This window comes from Sturnus vulgaris, chromosome 5, assembly GCF_052056855.1.
Source record: "Sturnus vulgaris isolate bStuVul1 chromosome 5, bStuVul1.hap1, whole genome shotgun sequence".
Taxonomy (NCBI): domain Eukaryota; kingdom Metazoa; phylum Chordata; class Aves; order Passeriformes; family Sturnidae; genus Sturnus; species Sturnus vulgaris.
The window spans coordinates 53364612-53382212 of record NC_142247.1 but is presented as its reverse complement, the minus strand read 5'-3'; the positions used below and the strand labels follow the sequence as shown (position 1 = coordinate 53382212).

The 17601-nt window shown below is 38.9% G+C and overlaps 1 protein-coding gene across 1 annotated transcript; it reads right to left on the bottom strand.

Moving 5' to 3' along the window:
* Positions 1 to 1980: 1980 nt before the first annotated feature.
* Positions 1981 to 12762, bottom strand: LOC106854044 (hyaluronidase Ccc Hy-1-like). The gene is made up of 3 exons (XM_014877686.2): positions 11020 to 12762; positions 7239 to 7328; positions 1981 to 6122 (listed from the first exon to the last, which is right to left on the bottom strand). The coding sequence occupies exons 1-3, from the start codon at positions 11935 to 11937 to the stop codon at positions 5694 to 5696; spliced, it is 1437 nt and encodes a 478-aa protein (XP_014733172.2). The 5' UTR covers positions 11938 to 12762; the 3' UTR covers positions 1981 to 5693.
* Between the last annotated feature and the right edge of the window lie 4839 nt (positions 12763 to 17601).

The following is a 17601-nucleotide window of genomic DNA, read 5'->3' as shown; positions in this document are numbered from 1 at the left end:
TTTAAAATACTGTTATTTGAAATTACAGAAGTCAGCTTATTTTTATCTTATTAGACGCTGTTAGCTTCCTGTATAAAGGGGGTTACATAACAGACATAATCCATGCAGCAGCACAGGCCATACATGCCAGGCTGCAAGGTTATGCAACTGCTCCAACTTGCTCCTGCCAGGCAGAAAACCAACTCTCACACCCCTCAGAACTGTTCTACTGCTTCTGAGTCAAGCTCACAGACACATGCATTACAGTATGAACATGCATACTCTCATTTACATGTGCATGTAGATATATATGGGTATCAACACACATTCACATATGCCCTTGTTTTCTTACTACAGCTTAAAAAAGGTTTTCCTTGAATCAGAAAAATACCATGGAATTATTCTGTTGACATTGAACAAGGGATAATCTGATATGATGTAACTCTTAAAAGCAGCAAAGTTAACTCTCATATTTAAATCAAACTTAAGGAATTCTCCCCTCTTTCCTAATGGGACCTCTTGCTGCTCCTTACTGCCCCATGCTGTGCTATGTGGAAGGCACACAGTGCCATGGCTGAGTGAGGACAACTCAGGGACTTTAAATTCATTGAGCAATATGCAACAGCATTGTTTTCCCCTAGGCTTTTAGAAGGATAAAACTTTTGTATCTGAGAAGCTGCACTGTTCCCAAGCAGGTTCTTCAAAGTGTGCAGAACTATAATTTCCAATTTGTTTTTAGAGTAACCTTTGTTTGCAAATGCTCCCACCCTCAGAGTCTGGCACAGATTGACAGGAATTAGTTTTCCTGAAAGGTGAAAAAAAGAGAAGTCGTGGCTGCCACAGTGTCTTAAGCATATCAAAATTACTTTGGCGAAAAACTTTCATATGTATCCTTATTGTGTATGATATGCAAATTTAATTCATTATCTACAACAAATGGTTTCAGTGCAAAACTGATACAATTTTTAATTTAAGTGACTTTTTTTAATATTAGCAAGGAGTTTTAAAAGAGGATTTGTATACAAAAATGTATTTACATGCAGCATTACAAATCTGAACTGATCTGAGATTTCATTCTGTTGGTTTCATTGATGAGAGCTGTTAGCTCCTTTCTAAATAATCCTATCAGTCTCATTTTTACAAAGCCGCTGACCCTAGCTGAGAATACTGCATTTGGAAAAAGCTAATGAAACACAAAAAACACACATGATTAAGTTCAGCCAGGAAACCTTTCTTATCTTTTTACAGCCATAGGACTCAGTGGCAAAAGGGTACTTCAGAACACACATTAAATACGGTTCCAGGTTCCTGAGTTGGGCCACGCCAGGAGAGTTTTACTTATCCTAACTTTGGCATCTTGTGAGGCACCAAGGTCTGGGCTGATGACTGCAAGGAGCTCAGTTTTGAGGGAGTCCAGCATGTGCCCTGACATGGCAGTATCCCCATCCTTGGGCAGATGTGCTACCTGCCATCACCCACGGAGGCAGGGAGGAGGGCAGAGGCTGCCAGGCACTGCCCTTCCCCTGCCACACACACCCAGGCACGGGCTGGGTGGGCCTGGACTGATGCTGCCAACTGCATTCCAAGGCTGCTTACTCACAATTTATTGTCTTGGGTGACAATACTCTGCTTATGGCTTTGTGACCTTGTGGGTTTTGTCCGCTTCCTTAACCCTGGCTCAACCTTATGGGCGGAACAGTGTGAGTCAGATAGAGGAATTAATGTGACTTTCAATGAAAAAAAGCACATTGTGGGAAGGCACCTGTAATTTTAACACAGGAACATTTGACCTGGAGAATTTCCCAATCCAGATCAGGTCAAGGGCCTCTGAGCAGCTGTGCCAGTACAAGCAGAGAACAGCACACCATGATGGATAGATGGGAGTGAGAGGAAAGTTTGGGAGTGGAAAGAAGATGTCAGTGGCATCTAAAGCTGGTCAAGTTGGAACCACAATCCCACACATTTACCAGTCAGACTCAAGTGGAACAAAATGAGTCTCAGGCTTTCTATATTTTATAAATAAATGTTATTAATAAATTTTATTAAGTACAACACCCAGCTGTAGTGAAAGAGAAATAGGAAATGAGCATAATATATCCCCAAAGTTTTTGAGTGCTAAATCAGAAGACTTAATAAAAGCTGAAAGCCTGTCAGTGTGTTGCTTATCCTCAGCTAATTAGAGGAGTCTACAGCTCAGCATTTGGGAAGAACTGGGGTCTGGGTCCATGATCATCTTGAAGCAGAAGTGGTTCAGATAAAATAAATCAAATTCTTATTTCTGTTGTCTCTGGAAATCAATATCTTTTTCCCAGGATCAACTATGGTTTAAGAACTGGTTCTAGCTAAGGACATCATCATAAAGGCTCTCTGCTGCTTTAAACTCTCCCTTCTCCAATAATTGCACTATAGACACAATCTGGATTGTGTCTCTCCAAAGACTGAAATGTACAACCTGTATAAAGTGAACCAATTAGTTCATAGTTTAATTTTAAGAGTAGTATTAATTTAAAAGTAACTGAAGGAAAAAATTGCTTGTTACTAAGGCTTTGACTATATTTCGTGTTTCTCCATGTGGTGCATGTTCTGTGGTCCTGCCCAGCATCAGTTTCCAACCAACCTGACATAATCCCACCCTGGATTCTTTCTGGTAAAGGGCACTAATGCAGCACCACATAGTGACCCTCTCCTGGAAGGTGATCCATTTGTGGAACTAAGGAATCAAATACATCCTAACTTTGTTACTGGCTGGTGTAGATGGTGGTCCACATGGCAGCACTCAGGACAACTCTTACTGTCCTCAGTCAGCAGCAGAGCTACCTCCACCTCTACCTCTTCCAGGGACAGTGTCATATGGTAAATTTGTTTTCTTCACAAAAGAAAGGGCTCTAACTTGGTGAAATAGAAAAGAAATTGTAAAATTACATTCACTTAGATATTTGATTCCTTTAATAATGATTAAGAAACCTAGACCAAATTCTGATTTTGCTCTTCTACCTAGGACAACCTAGTGATGCAGATGCAGAACTGGGGTCACAGTTCCTTACAGAAATATATGACCCAAATTCAAACCTTTGTGTCCAGATAGATGTACTATAATAGACTCACACACTCTTCTGTGTGAAATTTTAACCTAGGCTAAAGAAGAACCATTGGACAAATTCAAACCTGACATAAACTGACAGAGCCTTATGTACTTGTACATGTCTCTACCAGCATTTCCTCATACAGAATATACACCGCAGACTGAATCAAAAACATGGATATTTCACCCACAGCATTTGCTTAGTTTGCATAAATTTCCCACAAATTACCAGAACTTTAGCTGATGAAGACCTTATGTCAGTTGAATTGAATTTATGCTACCCAAATAAATCATCTATTTAAGTCTCAACATCATTCATTCTTATAAGCATACAGAAATAATGAAAACACATTATGAATTGACACAGAAAATTTTATCAACACATTTCACTGACACAGTGCATAAGCATGACAACATTTTCACTTCAGCTGTATCGGACAACATTTTGCAAATCAGGAGCACCCAGTTTAAATACAGACCTACACTGGTGACAGGTATTTAGAAAAACTGGGCCAATAATTTCTATGCTCTCAAGATACTAAAGTAGGTGTAAGTTCCCTTGAAGTTTAACAACATCTGAACTGAATAAAGAAGCTAAAGCAGAATATATCTACAGATATAGATATAAATATTTTATAAGGTAAGCACAATAACTTCAATTTACAGGCTTAGGTCTTAATAGCTGTCAGTTTTTCTAAACTTCTATTTTAATCCTTTCTCTCCCCCACCAAAATAAGGAAGTTTTTTACCTTTACTTTTGCTGTCATCCATTGCTGTTATATATTACAAAGCAAAAGGTCAGTGGCAAAGCTCTCCTGGAGCTTCTCAGCATATGACATTAAAAAGACTCTCTATAGGCCCCAAGTCACTTAGTCTCTAGTTAACTGAAGTCTGCTCAATTTCAGTGCCTAGGTTTAAAGGCAGCCTTAACATCCACTGAAGGTCTGTAGTGAGCTGGATCTTTGGTTCAAGTAAATCTGAGCATCACCTTACACACTAGCTGTGAATCTGGTCTGGGCAAAGCAAAGATGGTTTTTGTTATGTGGGGTTACCATGAAGAAATGTTCAGAGATAAGGAGATTACAGAGAATACTGCAGATTATAATTCATAGAGACATGTTAGTGTTTAAAGTAATTTAGGACAGTCTCAAGAAAGGGGCCTGGATAAGAAGCAGATTCAGACCTCCTTAAACAGTTGAATATCTTCTCCATATAGACTTGCTGATTTTAATCAAACTGGTACAGGAATAGGATACTGTGTACTGGGAGCAATGTAGTCAGGCCACAGATGATCAATACAGACACTAGTAAGGGCAGAAAAGATGTCTTAGACCCATGTGTGGGTTTCTTATTAATGTCTGTGTCCATGATCTGGAACAATACTCAGTCCAATACATCATACAAAAACCTCAAATAAAATTGCTTTAGTAAATCAGAGTGGTGTAGGAAATTTCTTGGCTTGTCTTCAATTCAGTGAAGGCATCCATTGTTTGTTACATTGAGAGGCTATGTGGCAGACAGGTCTTTGATGGAATACATTTGTTCACACATGAATGTGAATCAATGAATAACTGCAAATGGACATGGCACAGTCTGACAGAACAGAGTGTTATGGACACTAAATTAACCAGTAATCAGTAGTTCATTAAGCTATACCACCTTCAGAGAGGTCCCCATCTGAAGCCAAAGGCTGCAAGCCAAAATATTTCAATGAATAGAATTCTTCATTTTCTCCTGATCTGCTGAGGGAAACACACACTGACAGTAGCATCCGTCAGCCTGCTCTCATTTCCCATCATTGGCCAGCCAGCAAAAAGCAAAGACCTGTAGCAGCTCCAAAGGCAGCAGGGATGCCTCCTTCCCAAGGGCTTGGGGTGAGCAAAGAAGCACTTCCCTATTTCCTGCCCAGGCAGAAGCACTGCAAGGCGCCAGCACTGCTCTTGGGGCCCAGAATCCCCTCACCTAAAAGTAATTGCAGAGATGTTCAGTCAGACAGTATCTTTGAAACTGATGGCAGAACACTAGTACTGGAAATACCAATACCTCTAGAAGCAACATGAATCAAATTAGGCCTCGGAATACTGAAATATAAATTTTTTAAAGTGTGTGCTGATGTGTAACTCTATACTCTTCACATTGCTTACGAAGAAGCAGTAGGATCAATGGATGTGGCTCTGGGCACAGTGCAGCTGCTCACACAATGTACCACTTTATTTCAGCAAAAGCTGCAGAGTCCCTGCACCAATCCCTGGTCCACAAGACTCTCCTCATCACCATGTCAAATCACCCAGCCCCGAAACAAAGAGGTTCTGTGTTCTTTTTGTTAAACTTCTACATGGTTGAATCTTTGTACAAGTTCATTCAACTTTTTTCGTCAGGTAAAACTTCCACTGCAACAACAGAATCTTTTTCTGTCAAACACACGAGTGAAACATACAGTAGGAAAAAAGGAGCTGGTAAAAAAATGCTGTCAAAATTTTTAATGTCTAAAAAAGTTCCAGGAGTGGAAAATTACTAAAACAGAAGAAAGTTATTTAATCAAGAATGCCTTTTTCCTTTACAATAAAAATTTTAAAAGAGGCAGAACTCTTAGAAACATCATTTTTATTCCCTTGTACTGCCTTAGAAGACCTTAATGTGTAGAACAAAGCAGAAGAAGCTGCATGGCTCCTAAGAGGAAGAAAAAAAGGCTTTGTTTTCTTGATTTACTAAACACTACATGAACCCAGTGTTCCAATAGCCTTTGGTCAGGCAATTCACAAAATATTCCTGTCCACCCCTGGTAACACTGACAAATAAATCTCTGCTTCATGGCTTCAATACTCTCCAGGCTGGGTTCACCAGTCACTTGGAACCTGGGGCCCATCTCTGAGTGACGGTGGTGGATCTTAAAATCAGTGGGTGACAAATGGAGGTAAGCAGAAGAGTCGCTGTTTTTGCGGATACATCTTCCATTCTTCTTGCACAGGACTTTGCTGCAGAGTTTGGCTGCTGAGGTCACATTAATGATGTAATGTCCCAAAGGGCCGTCAATGTACCGCTTCACGGTTAGGCAGCTCTCCTAGGAATAATAAAACACCATGACACATTTCTCAATACCTAGCACTGTGTCCAAGTTTATTATGTCTAAAATTATGCTAGTGCTAAACTGTTCTTGCCTGAAGTAATCCATTGAGATAAATCTTGTTGGACTTATATCCTGGAGTGATCTATTTGGTTTAAATGAGTTTATTTCCATGTGTAAGATTAGAAAAGTGTTGACCTCTACTATAGTTTCTATTTGATTGCCTGGTAGGAATATACAGTGTGAGACAAGGGAGGAGTCCCAGGAAGCAGAAAGAGAGTTCATATGGTTCATATCTGAGACTAACTGGTTCCCTAAGTAGACATTTCTGGTAACTGCTGACTAGGAGAAGTGCATGGGACTAACAGGTTTTGAAGCACAAATTAAGTCACCATTCTGGCCCTGATCACTCCAATACCTTCAGTTTACCAGGAGTCACATAATTTTCATAAACCAGCACAGAAGTTGCTGCAATTGCAACTAGAAAGTTACAGTTCAGGTTTCCTGGGTCCACTGACCACGTCAGTGGTACTTTACCAGAGATTTCAGGAGCAGGAGAGCAGACTGCATGAAAAGCAGAGTGAGCACCAAAGCCCAGGTTTAGGAATGGGGGCTATCCTGCCATGTCTCCTGGGAAACTCCACTGCTGCCTCCCATCTCCTCAGGAAGGTTTATTTATGAAAGTCTGAAGAACCTGGGGGAAGTAAATAGGGCTTGTCTTGTGACACTGCTTTCCATGTAACATTTCAACATTAGCAACTGGAGAAAATACCTCACTTCCAGACTCCATTCCTTCCCAGTCGATCTGCACAACTGCCATAGTCACTGTAAAACAAGCTTATATTTGTATGGCATTTTTTTGAAAAATGTCTTTCTCCTCACCTGGACTCATTATTCCACTGAGCTACAAATAACCTGCCCAAAGCAATGTGCTCTGGAGCAACGAGACTTTTCAGCCTAACAGAATTAATGGGACCTGAAAGTAGTACTGAGCTATCGTCCTCAGTTGTTGGCTGATGACACTGATAGAGGTAGATAGGTGCTATGGAGGGTGTGGTGTCAGACAAGAGGAGTTGAGGTGATTCCTCGGAATTGATAATAGATACAACCGACCTTTGAGCTGGCGTATTGCATACTGCCCCAGAGAACAACTCCAGCTGCTCCCAAAGCCGCGCTTTCCCCGATGGTATTGACCAGATCCCTCTGAAAAATAACATGAGAAAAACAAATATACAAAATTGAAAGTAAAAAAGCACTGGGATATGGGCATCACTTATTTTTTTTTCCCCAGGGGCAACATTGGTCCTGCAGTATATTCTTCACAATAAAATCACTAACTTTCTGGACTGTTTAGTTTAGAAAGCTCTTCTGTGTCTCTACAAAGGTTTGCATAGGTGGCATTCATCAGTGTGCCTACTAAATTACGGAATCTTTTTAGTTTATTCACAAGGGTTCTTCCAACCAAGCCAGTGGAGTAAGAATTTAGTGATCTATTTTGTCTACTAGTCTTTGAATTATTACCAAACCTACCTAGGTAATATTTTTGGCAAGTGATAGTCAGTATGATCACACATCACTGGATCACCCTTACAGTGTTTAGTTGCAGCTGATAGCTTTAGGCAGGGGTCTAACTCATGCTGCTTTAGCCATGCCAACAGAGTTACAGGGCTGATGTTTCTACCAGCATGAGTGCCATTAGTCCAAGAAACATATCTTTGAAAAATGAACCTCTCTCCCTTCTACAAGTGCCAAGTGGGCTGGGGGGGGGGGACGACGGGACCAAATGCACACACATTTGCATATTGATTTAACCATGTCCACTTTCAGAATTCAATAAAGAGCTGAGTTGTATCAATAGCAATAATACAACTCTACCAGAGTAGCCTGAATGTTGAAAAGGGGTCACCAGTACCTTGCCAATAGCATAGCAATGTATCCTGCAAGTGTCTTAAAGCCATTCTCTGAGGTTATGAATATTGTATCTAGAAAAATGCAATTAAATCTTCAAAAATACATAGGAAGGAACTTCTTCCCCCAAATTTCAAAACATAATCAATTACATCTAAAATAATTTCTGTCTACAATAATTTCTGTCTACAATAATTGATTAAAAAGTAATTCCTGATCAGTAATGACAAACATTACAATATTTCTCTATTTGACAAAATTAAAATTTATTTTAAAAGAGACTTATGGTCTTTTATACAGCCTTTGCAACTCCTTAACTAGAGAACAATCAATCATTTGTCAGTTGTCATCCTGCTTTATTAATGATTTCACCCATCTAGTCAGGAAGCACAGATGCTACTGTGAGACTTCCCTCTCCCACACACTTAGTCATGAATTGCCTCAGCAGAAAGTTTCTAAATACCCTACAGATGGCAAACTTCTTATACACATTTTTTCTAGCAAATACAAAAGCCTTTCATAATGATTTATAAATTATTTCCAAGATAAAAATCAGGACTAATTTCTCAGACACCTTATGCACAATGCACCTGATTTCCAGATGCAGTCATGGTGAAAGGTACAGCACACACAGCTACAGCATCTGTCTGGGACCTGGGCCTTTCATCTTTCTGAAGGTTTGATAGACCTGTGTCTCTCCCTCACTGACTCTGACTCACAACCATTTTTTTCTGACTCCACCATGTAATTTCACATAAATCCTTTGTACAGAAGGGCTTCCACACAAATCTTGAATGTCAGTACTGTTTCTGTTGGAATAGAAAGTACAGCTCTTGCACAGCTCAATGGAGCAAGGCTGTTATTGTCCTGGCCTAGTCCTCACCAGAGGTCAGGCTATCCCATCTGCCTACTGTCCCGACTTTTCTGAGGCCATTTAGCATGGATGTCATTGTCCTGGCACCTTTCCTTGTCACCTTCATGCACATTGCATGCACATTGTTTCTGGAGCTCAGAGGTTTAATGTCTTGTTTGTAACTTTGTGAGCATCACTTAGGGGCATGGCACGGGTCAAATGAGAAGCTCCAATCTAGTCTAAAACCTGAACATACAAAACCACATTTAAATTATCCCAGTGGCTCCAGGGCTATGGAAGAATACAAGAACATTATTTTCTGGATGATTTTTATGTAGAAGGTTTTTAGAACCCTGCAATTTCCTGTCAGACCCCAAGCTTTTCTCACAGATCATGTGTTTAGTCTGGACACATTTAGCCCTGTCCCATGTTGAGTACCTTGCCCATGCTGTCCTTATTAGAAAATATGCAGTGGAGCATAATCCAAATATGTTTCTACGGCTATGCAAAGATCTCTCCTGGCTACAGAGTAGTAAAGCCATCTTTGAAGCATCCAAAAATAAAGGCTGCATGCAACTGGGAAACAGGCTGGTGAGTTAAAGAATGTAACCTAAGAGGAGCATCACTCCAAATTACTACTGTACTATTCAGAAAACAGATGAAGGTAAAACAGTAACTATATACACCACAGATTTTGAACTCACACATAACTGGTGACACCATGCTAGTTTTCATAACTTTCAGTAAAATTCATTGTATTTTTATATTGATCACTGGACTGATTAAATTCATAAAAATGTATGATTACTGACTTCATTTGAAGAATTTTCTAGCCTGAGCTCTTCAGTGAAGGTGTTCTGGGTGGTATCCTGCCTGTACTGAAGCCAATGACTCCTTGCCTTCAGGACTAGACTGGCCTATGTGCCCATGATTTCTGAGTCAGCTAGCACCTGTGATTTCCACAGCGAAAACAGCTCCAGAGAGCTCCTGGCTGCTGAAAATGAACCAGACCAAATTCCTAATTACTTCTAGGTACAATTTGCTTCCAAGGGGCAGCCTGAAAGTAGCATTTGCTTCCGGAGTCAGCCTGAAACATTTCTCAGGCTCTCAGGGATCTGTTGCGCCTCCTCAGCTCCAGCTCCAGGCTGAAGCCCCCCACAGCCTGTGGTCCACTGGACTGAACTTTGCCTTTTCCCTTGCCACTTCTCTTCCTTTTTCTGTTCTGGTTTGAGTCAAGTACTTGCCTGTGGCAGAATCAGAAGGAATCTCCCACGCAGCTCTCCCTAAAATAAAGGGAAGGAGCACCCCCAGATGCCTTTTGTCATCAAGGGGTTATTTCCATGAGTTCCCTGTCCCAGATTTTCTCCTTTCTTGGAACTGATAGACTTTTGGCACTTGAGGCAACTATTAGGGAAATTAATAAGTGTCTGTGCATCTCTATGATGTGCATAAACAAAGTCAGAGCAACAATCATCATTATATATCCAGAAAGTCTGAGATTTGCACTGGTTGATGGAACATTGCATGACACAAAAACTGAGCATCTTTGATAAAAGGACACCACAGTTTAGCACTAAATGTTAAACACGAGGATGTTGTACTTCTGAAAAATGAGATAGATGTCCAATGCTCATAATACAGGAGTTAGGAACTCCAGGACAGATTACTTTACTTGACTAGTTTATTTCTATACTGAATGAATTTACATTTGCATAAAGAAACAAAAAAAAAGCCCTGAGGCTCCTTTCTCATGAAAGTTTATCTTTCCATTACACTAATTAATTTTAAACTTCACAAAATCCATCAAGTGCATTTCACAAGCTGCCCTGAAGAATAAAAATATCAGAATGAATTACTTCCTCTAAGGAATATATTTATTTGTACTTTCTTTTTAAATTAACTTCTCTAACAATATACAATGTTATCTCACAGAGGTTGACCAAACCACTGCAATATTAACTCTTGAAAGGCATAGAGTTTTGTACTGTGACTACAGTACTTCTTCTCAGGGGGTTGCCTTAAATATGAAAAACAAATGCATAAGCACTTTTATACAGGAAAAGCTTTTAGAACATATTTTTTCTAAGAAGCTATTTCTAATTTCTAAATTTTGAAAGAAGTCTGTCTGCTTACCTGTGTTAAAACATGAAAAGTATAGGCATAAAATGGTCTGGAGTAAACAAACACAGGCAAAACATAGTCTTTTCTAGCAATTGAGGCAACACGCATTGCCTCTTTAACCCGAAAGTGAACAAATTTTAGTGCATTTGGACTTGACTTGAGTATATAATCCAGGTATATAGAAGGGTAGAGAGCAGTGCTTTCCTTCCACAGCCAAAGCAGGAGGTCATTGCGGAAAGACTCAATGGGTGGGCATTTCCCTGTGTATGTTTGGGGGTGTTCTTTGTAATCGTAGTTGTAGCAGTCTGGGTAAAGATAGTAACCCCACAAACCATTTGGTCTCATATGCTCAGCCAGAAGGATGGTGTTATTCATAAAACTCCTGCCAGCATTTTCAAATTCCTCTTTAGCCACTTTCCTAATTTTGTCCTCTGACCACTGAGGATACCGTCTCCTAACAATCTCAAGAGATTTATTTCTATAAATGCTTTTATTGCCCCAGTTTCTATCCCACTGGGGCCTCCAGTTTTCCCAGTCAATGACTGCGAGTCCCTGGAATTTCTTCACGGGTATGCAAAAGTCAATGTCAGACTTTGCTTTGCTAAGGTGTTTGATAAGACTTTCATTCTGGGGCACTCCTCCATTAATGGGATCTCCATTATCTGAGTAGTAGGGATAGTATCCCAAATGAGTGTGATAGAAGATGGTCACATTGGACCCACTCAGAGTCTCATTGATGTTGGATGCAATGTCAAACACGCCGAGATCCAGGTCCACCTTGTACCGCAGCCTGCACTGCTCGGTTGGCGCATTCCAAAGCACCAGGAAAGGTTTGTGCAGAACCAGAGGGGCCCGCGCTGGCTTCGGCAGGGCAGCGTCAGCCAGAGCTAGCAGGGCCATCACTGCCAGCTGTTTGACCCGAACGTCCATGGTTTGGGTTTTTTTCTGGGAAATTGCTAGGATGTGCCCTTGAAAACAAAACCAAGATAAGATGTTAGAAGGGAGGCATGGAGGCAAATTTGATGATAAGGGGATGTCTTTTGGCTTGATTTGCTTTTGATAACATTTAAACTCAGTGCAAAGAGAAAAGTGCAAAACTGATCTTGTAAAAGTTAACACTAGTTTTAAATACTTTGAAAAACTTTTTGATAGACTACATTGTCTGATAACTTCACTTCCTTTTCACCCAGACTCCTCACACAGTTGATTCAGACCTTTCCTTAACATTTATTTGCTCTCTCATGTCTACAAAACTAGATAATAAAGTAATAGCCTAAAATAATAGTATAGAAAAGAATGTACATTCATTTGAAATTTCAGCTTCCAAACAAGCTCTGCTATGGTCAGTCTGACTTGCCTAGAAGATTATAACAGCAGGGCGACAGCTTTGACTATCTGTATATTCAAATGGTTACAATAGGAAAGGTAATTTAAACAAAAGGCAGACACTTCTACCTCACACAGATTAATGAAGACAACTCAGAAACTCTACAATTTTCAGGATATGAAAATATTGTTATCTACCCCTGAATATTACTTTCATTTTCTAAATGAATAGATCCAAGAGTGATAATCAATCTGCAGGCTAGAAGAGGAATACTATTAATGACTTAGTGGTCTAAGCTACTTATTCTGAAGACAAATTATATATCTATATGTTAAAGAAGATAAATTACATTAAGCAGATCTGAACTAGCTGAAAGGACATGCTGTATCTTTGAAAAAGGGGCTAAATTTTACTTTCAGAGACTGATATTTTCCCTGATAGTCACACTGGCTTGAGGCTGCAGTACTCTGGGAGCTGCCAGAGCTGAAAGGCTGCTGGTACCCTGGACATACCCTTACTTTGCACCCCATAGGGCAGCTGTTCACCTACTGTCCACAAATGGGTCCAGAATCTGTCTCTGCTCTAAAATCTGTCTCTTCTCCAGTCTTGTCACCAAGAAGCACAACTCAGCTCTGCCCTGGGTTTGTTATTCAGCTTTCTTCACTAATCTTTTTATGATACAGAGATCACTGAAAAGGTTTCTCTATGAATATATATAGTATGACCTAGTTTAGCATCTCAGTTGTTATTTTTCTATCATTAACCATTTTAGGCATACGTTAAATCATTGCAATCACTGTGTGCATTGCAGGTTCAATTCATGCACCAGACGTGAATTTTAAATGTCCTGAATCAGATATTACCATATTTTTACACCTGTTTTAGTGATTTCTTTCCTTGCCTGTAAAGTCTATCTTTAGTTGACCCTTGTATTTCCTCAGCTAACATCAGTTAATCACTGAATTTCTCTTCTAGACTAGAAGAGCTTTCCCCTGTTTGAAAATATGTTTGCTCTTATAAATTATGTAAGCCAGGATTTCTTCCTCTGCCATTTGTCCTTCCATGCCATTCTTCCATCCTCTGGGTTTGATGGATCTTTTCCTGTCTGACACTGTTCTCCAACTTCTCTTTAAAGTTTCCTTTAAACTCTACTTTGTCCTTACGTCTCTGACAGAACAGCCCTTCTCTATCCTCAGTTTTGTGTTTTTCCATCCTCAGTCCCAGAAAGGTATTGAGTTCCCTCACCTGTGGTCTGATATGAGAGCACCTTCCCAAGATAAGAAGGGAGCAATTTGCATGAAACAGTGGCTGGGGCAAGGAGGGAAGGGCAGGACTGCAAGAAGCCAAAATGAAGGATTCCCCATGATCAAGCCCTCCCTACCAAGCTAGAGAGTTGTTATCTCATCCACTCTCTGAATGCTTGTTCTGTAGACCTAAATATAGATTTAGGACCCAAGTTTTAAAATTTTGTTCATAATCCTCTAGATCCTATTAAGGACAACATCCTTGAGTGAAATGGGTCATTGCTACCAAGCCAACACTACTTAAAAGCCTGCCTGCTGAAAAAGGATGGAAGGTTGTATTCACTGCACTGATTTGTTGGAAGGAAGTCTTTTACTTGAAACTGGTATATTTTTCTCTATTTTCCTGCAATCTTGTATAATCATCTAGGTAATGCCATGGGCTGAGAAAAACAAACAAACAAGCAAACAAAAAAGCCACAAAAACTGCCTTTCCCTTCCTGTTTTATACAAACTGAGGAATGCACCACAGTATTTTGCATTTCTTCTTTGATGTAGCAAATGATCTTACTACATTGGTAAGTGATTTTTCATGATTTGGACTGGATTGCTTCGCAGTACATGTGAACAAATCTGTAATCTAAACAGTGATTTTCTCAAAAAGTCGTAGCTCAGATTAAATGGGAATAGCACCAGGAAAAAAGAAAAGACCTTTAGTGAATTTCTGTGTAAGAAAAGATCTGGGAAAAGATCCCAGCTTCCTATTCCCACTATCCAAAACCTGGATTGTTCAGCCTTGTGTTACTATGTACATATGCTTAGATCATTTTGTTAGATATTTATGACTAATACAGTACAGTTCTTATATGGATCTGAGAGCCCTGGACATTAGAACATTGCAGATAATAAATCATAACAGAGTTAGGTCAGGAGATAATATTGTAGGGTAATTTTAAGTTATGTATTTTTAGTTCTTGGGCAATTCTTGTTACCTGACAATATTTTAAAGTCCTTGACAAGACTTTAAATAACAGAGTAGTTGAAGTTGGAAGGGACCTCTGGAGGTCACCTGGCTTACCCCCAGAGCTGTTGACTCAGGACTAAACACCACAAGTGACAAAATGAAAATTATTATCTCAGGAAATGTTTAATAATTCTCAAGATTTGGATTGACCAAATCTTTGAAATTGTGAAGAAGGACATGTTTTTCAACTCTAGACATGCAGATTTCTGAACCTGCAAGTTGAATCCCACAGAAAAAGGGCAGAAATCTGTCTTATCCTGCTCAAGCTGTGTAGAAGTTAGGATCTGGTCAAGGGCAGTCATTCAGGATCCTCTAGTGAATACCTGATACCTCCGAAAGTTGCTGTAAATTCCTTATTTAAAGCTATGTGGAATTAGCTACCCAGCTATCTCTATTAATTTAAATAAGATGGTAAATGCATAGATAACATGCCTGCCCTTTAGATGTCTAAAGCATCTCACTGCAATTAAAGCACTCCATTTCATTGCAAAGCATCTCACTTGTCATGCTACTTTTTATTCCACACAGGAGACATTACCATATACACATTTCCTTAAAGGGGAGATAATTAGAAGAAAAAAAATCATTATTTGAAAAAGTTCCAATATAATTGCATTAATCTGCAATTAATTCTGATGTTACTTGCAGATGGGAATTTAATTACAGATAATTTTTCTTTAAAAAGTCTTCTGAAGGCAAGGGAAACAAGTTTTCATAGACGCAGACAGGCCTATAGTTCTGAATGACGACACAATAAATTATCTGTTGTTACACAAATGCACGAAGGAACCTCTAAACAAGAACAAAACATCTTTTATTACAATTTCCATTGCTCTTTCTTTGGACTTCGTCCTTTTTACTCTCATGCATGGGCACTAATTGGACTGCTTTAATCCCTGTTTTTAATGAGCACAGACAGTAACGATTCCTCCCTGAAAGCTCATTATCAACTTCGGTTCAAATTCTCCCTTTTTTTTCTTTTTTTTTTCTTTTTTTTAAATTCAATGACACATTAGCATGATCAGTTTAACTTCTCAAACATGCAGATAGCTTTCTGTGGCACGACAGTGTTTTCAGAGCAGAATATGCTCTCAGAGTTTCTGTTCTATATTCTAAAAACAAAAATAGTTCTTCATAAGTTAATGAAACAGAGTCTGATCATAAATCTCACAAAGTTGATGCGCTATTTTTTTTACTGTATTCAGGAAATTCTGGATCATGTTTTCATTGCATAAAATAGTGTGTAGTTTTCTATTTGCCTCAGTTTCTGTTATGCAGTTTAGGATGATGCAGGTTGTGGCTAGACTTCAATGTATGCTTTAGTAAGTTCGAATTTTGCCATTTCTCGAATAGGAAAGGTCAGTTCATTTCTGCATATTCCTCTCATAATTTTTGTAAAAATTTCAAACATTTACTTTTCCCAAGAAACTGCTTGGGAAACTTAGTCCAAGCTGTTCTGAACTGTGTTTATTAGTCAGAATTCCACTCTATTTTGATTTCCAAACAGTTAAAAACTACTGAACTAGACATCTTAATTGCACACTTTGATTACAAAATATACCACCTAAAATTAATAAAAACATAGTCTCTCATACTAAAGAAACCTATTCGCACACCATGTGTTCCAATACGGATCAATGGTGTTCTCTTGAGGGACAGTTCTTCTTCTCTAATGGTTTTTATTGATTATGCCAGCATTTTTTGTATTGTGACACATGACATTTCAGCTGCTGCTTATTTTGATTTTTCATGTTGGGCATATAACCAGACAACACAACTTCATAACAACCAGAAAATTCATCCTCTCATTTTATACTCATCTATGTGCTGACTTGAAGTATAGTCCATACAGTTAGCTATAACACGATTGGTTTAATCTGTGAAGTATGGGCTATACTGCACATCTGTCATTTAACTCAATAATTATTTCAAAATTCAGAAACAAGCAAAAAAAAAAAATCTGTAGTTCCTATGGTAACAGTCACTTATGATTCCCTCATAAGCAGTATCTGATTAACGTAATTTAAGATCCAGAACAGGAAAGAGTACAGTTACCTCACAGAAGAAAGGTGATTTTTCCAACAAGAGTCATGTTTTGTGATCTAAACCAGATTTACAACATTTTTCCAGGTTTGTTTTCAGCCTCTACATCAATAAGTGCTATTGACTCTTGTCTTGCAACTGCTGAGCATACTTCACACTTTGTTTTGTGGCATAATCATTTTAACTAGTATTTCTCATATTCGTAGGAAATTATTTTTCTAGGAAAAGAAATAAAATCTGATGACAAAAAGGGAAAAATGAAACTGACTTGTTTGAATTCCACTGAGGAAACATATAAAATTGGCAGCTAGAAGTGTCCTTTTTTGAACGTAGGCTGACCTTATTTAGTATAGAATTTGTTACTACAGCTAAGAAATAGAGACATTTCAACTGTATTTAAGGGGTTTTTTTTTGCCACACAATCATTTTTCAAAGTTGCTTGCAAAAAATTTTAGAACTCTTATGCAAGGATACATCATTCCCTATGAGGTATAATTTATATGCATATCATATATATTTACAATGTGTTTATTTACACGTTTGTATACTTCTCTGTCTTCTTAGGAAATACAGCAATGACCAAATCTGTCCAGCCTGCCTCTGTCTTGGTCTCACTCTGTTGTTATTTTCCTGTTTGAAAATTGTGAAAAAGTCTTGCTTTTCCTGTTTTTATTGAATAATGGCTTGCATGAGTAAGCTGGAAAAAATGGACAGAAAATACCATCTTAACAGAAGTATTCTATCCTGAAACCTTCTGTGGTCCAAAAAGTAAAACTGCATTAGAGAGTAAGTAGCCACTGTATCATCACAACTACCAGTTTTCAGTCTCTTGACTCATATATCTTTGTAATTCTCCAGTTGTATTTCTCAGATTAGATCCCAAGTTAAAAAATGAACAGAAGGACAATAACATTCTGAAGAGAAGGACTTGGGGGTGCTGGTTGATGAACAGCTCAACA

Bases quoted from the DNA above. Each gene is read 5' to 3' on its own strand.
- LOC106854044 (XM_014877686.2), bottom strand. From the start codon at position 11,937: ATGGACGTTCGGGTCAAACAGCTGGCAGTGATGGCCCTGCTAGCTCTG. The intron at 7,329-11,019 runs GTAAGCAGACAG...GTTATTTTTCAG, and splicing joins CTTTTCATGTTTTAACACAG to AGGGATCTGGTCAATACCAT. The intron at 6,123-7,238 runs GTCGGTTGTATC...TATTATTCCTAG, and splicing joins TGCAATACGCCAGCTCAAAG to GAGAGCTGCCTAACCGTGAA.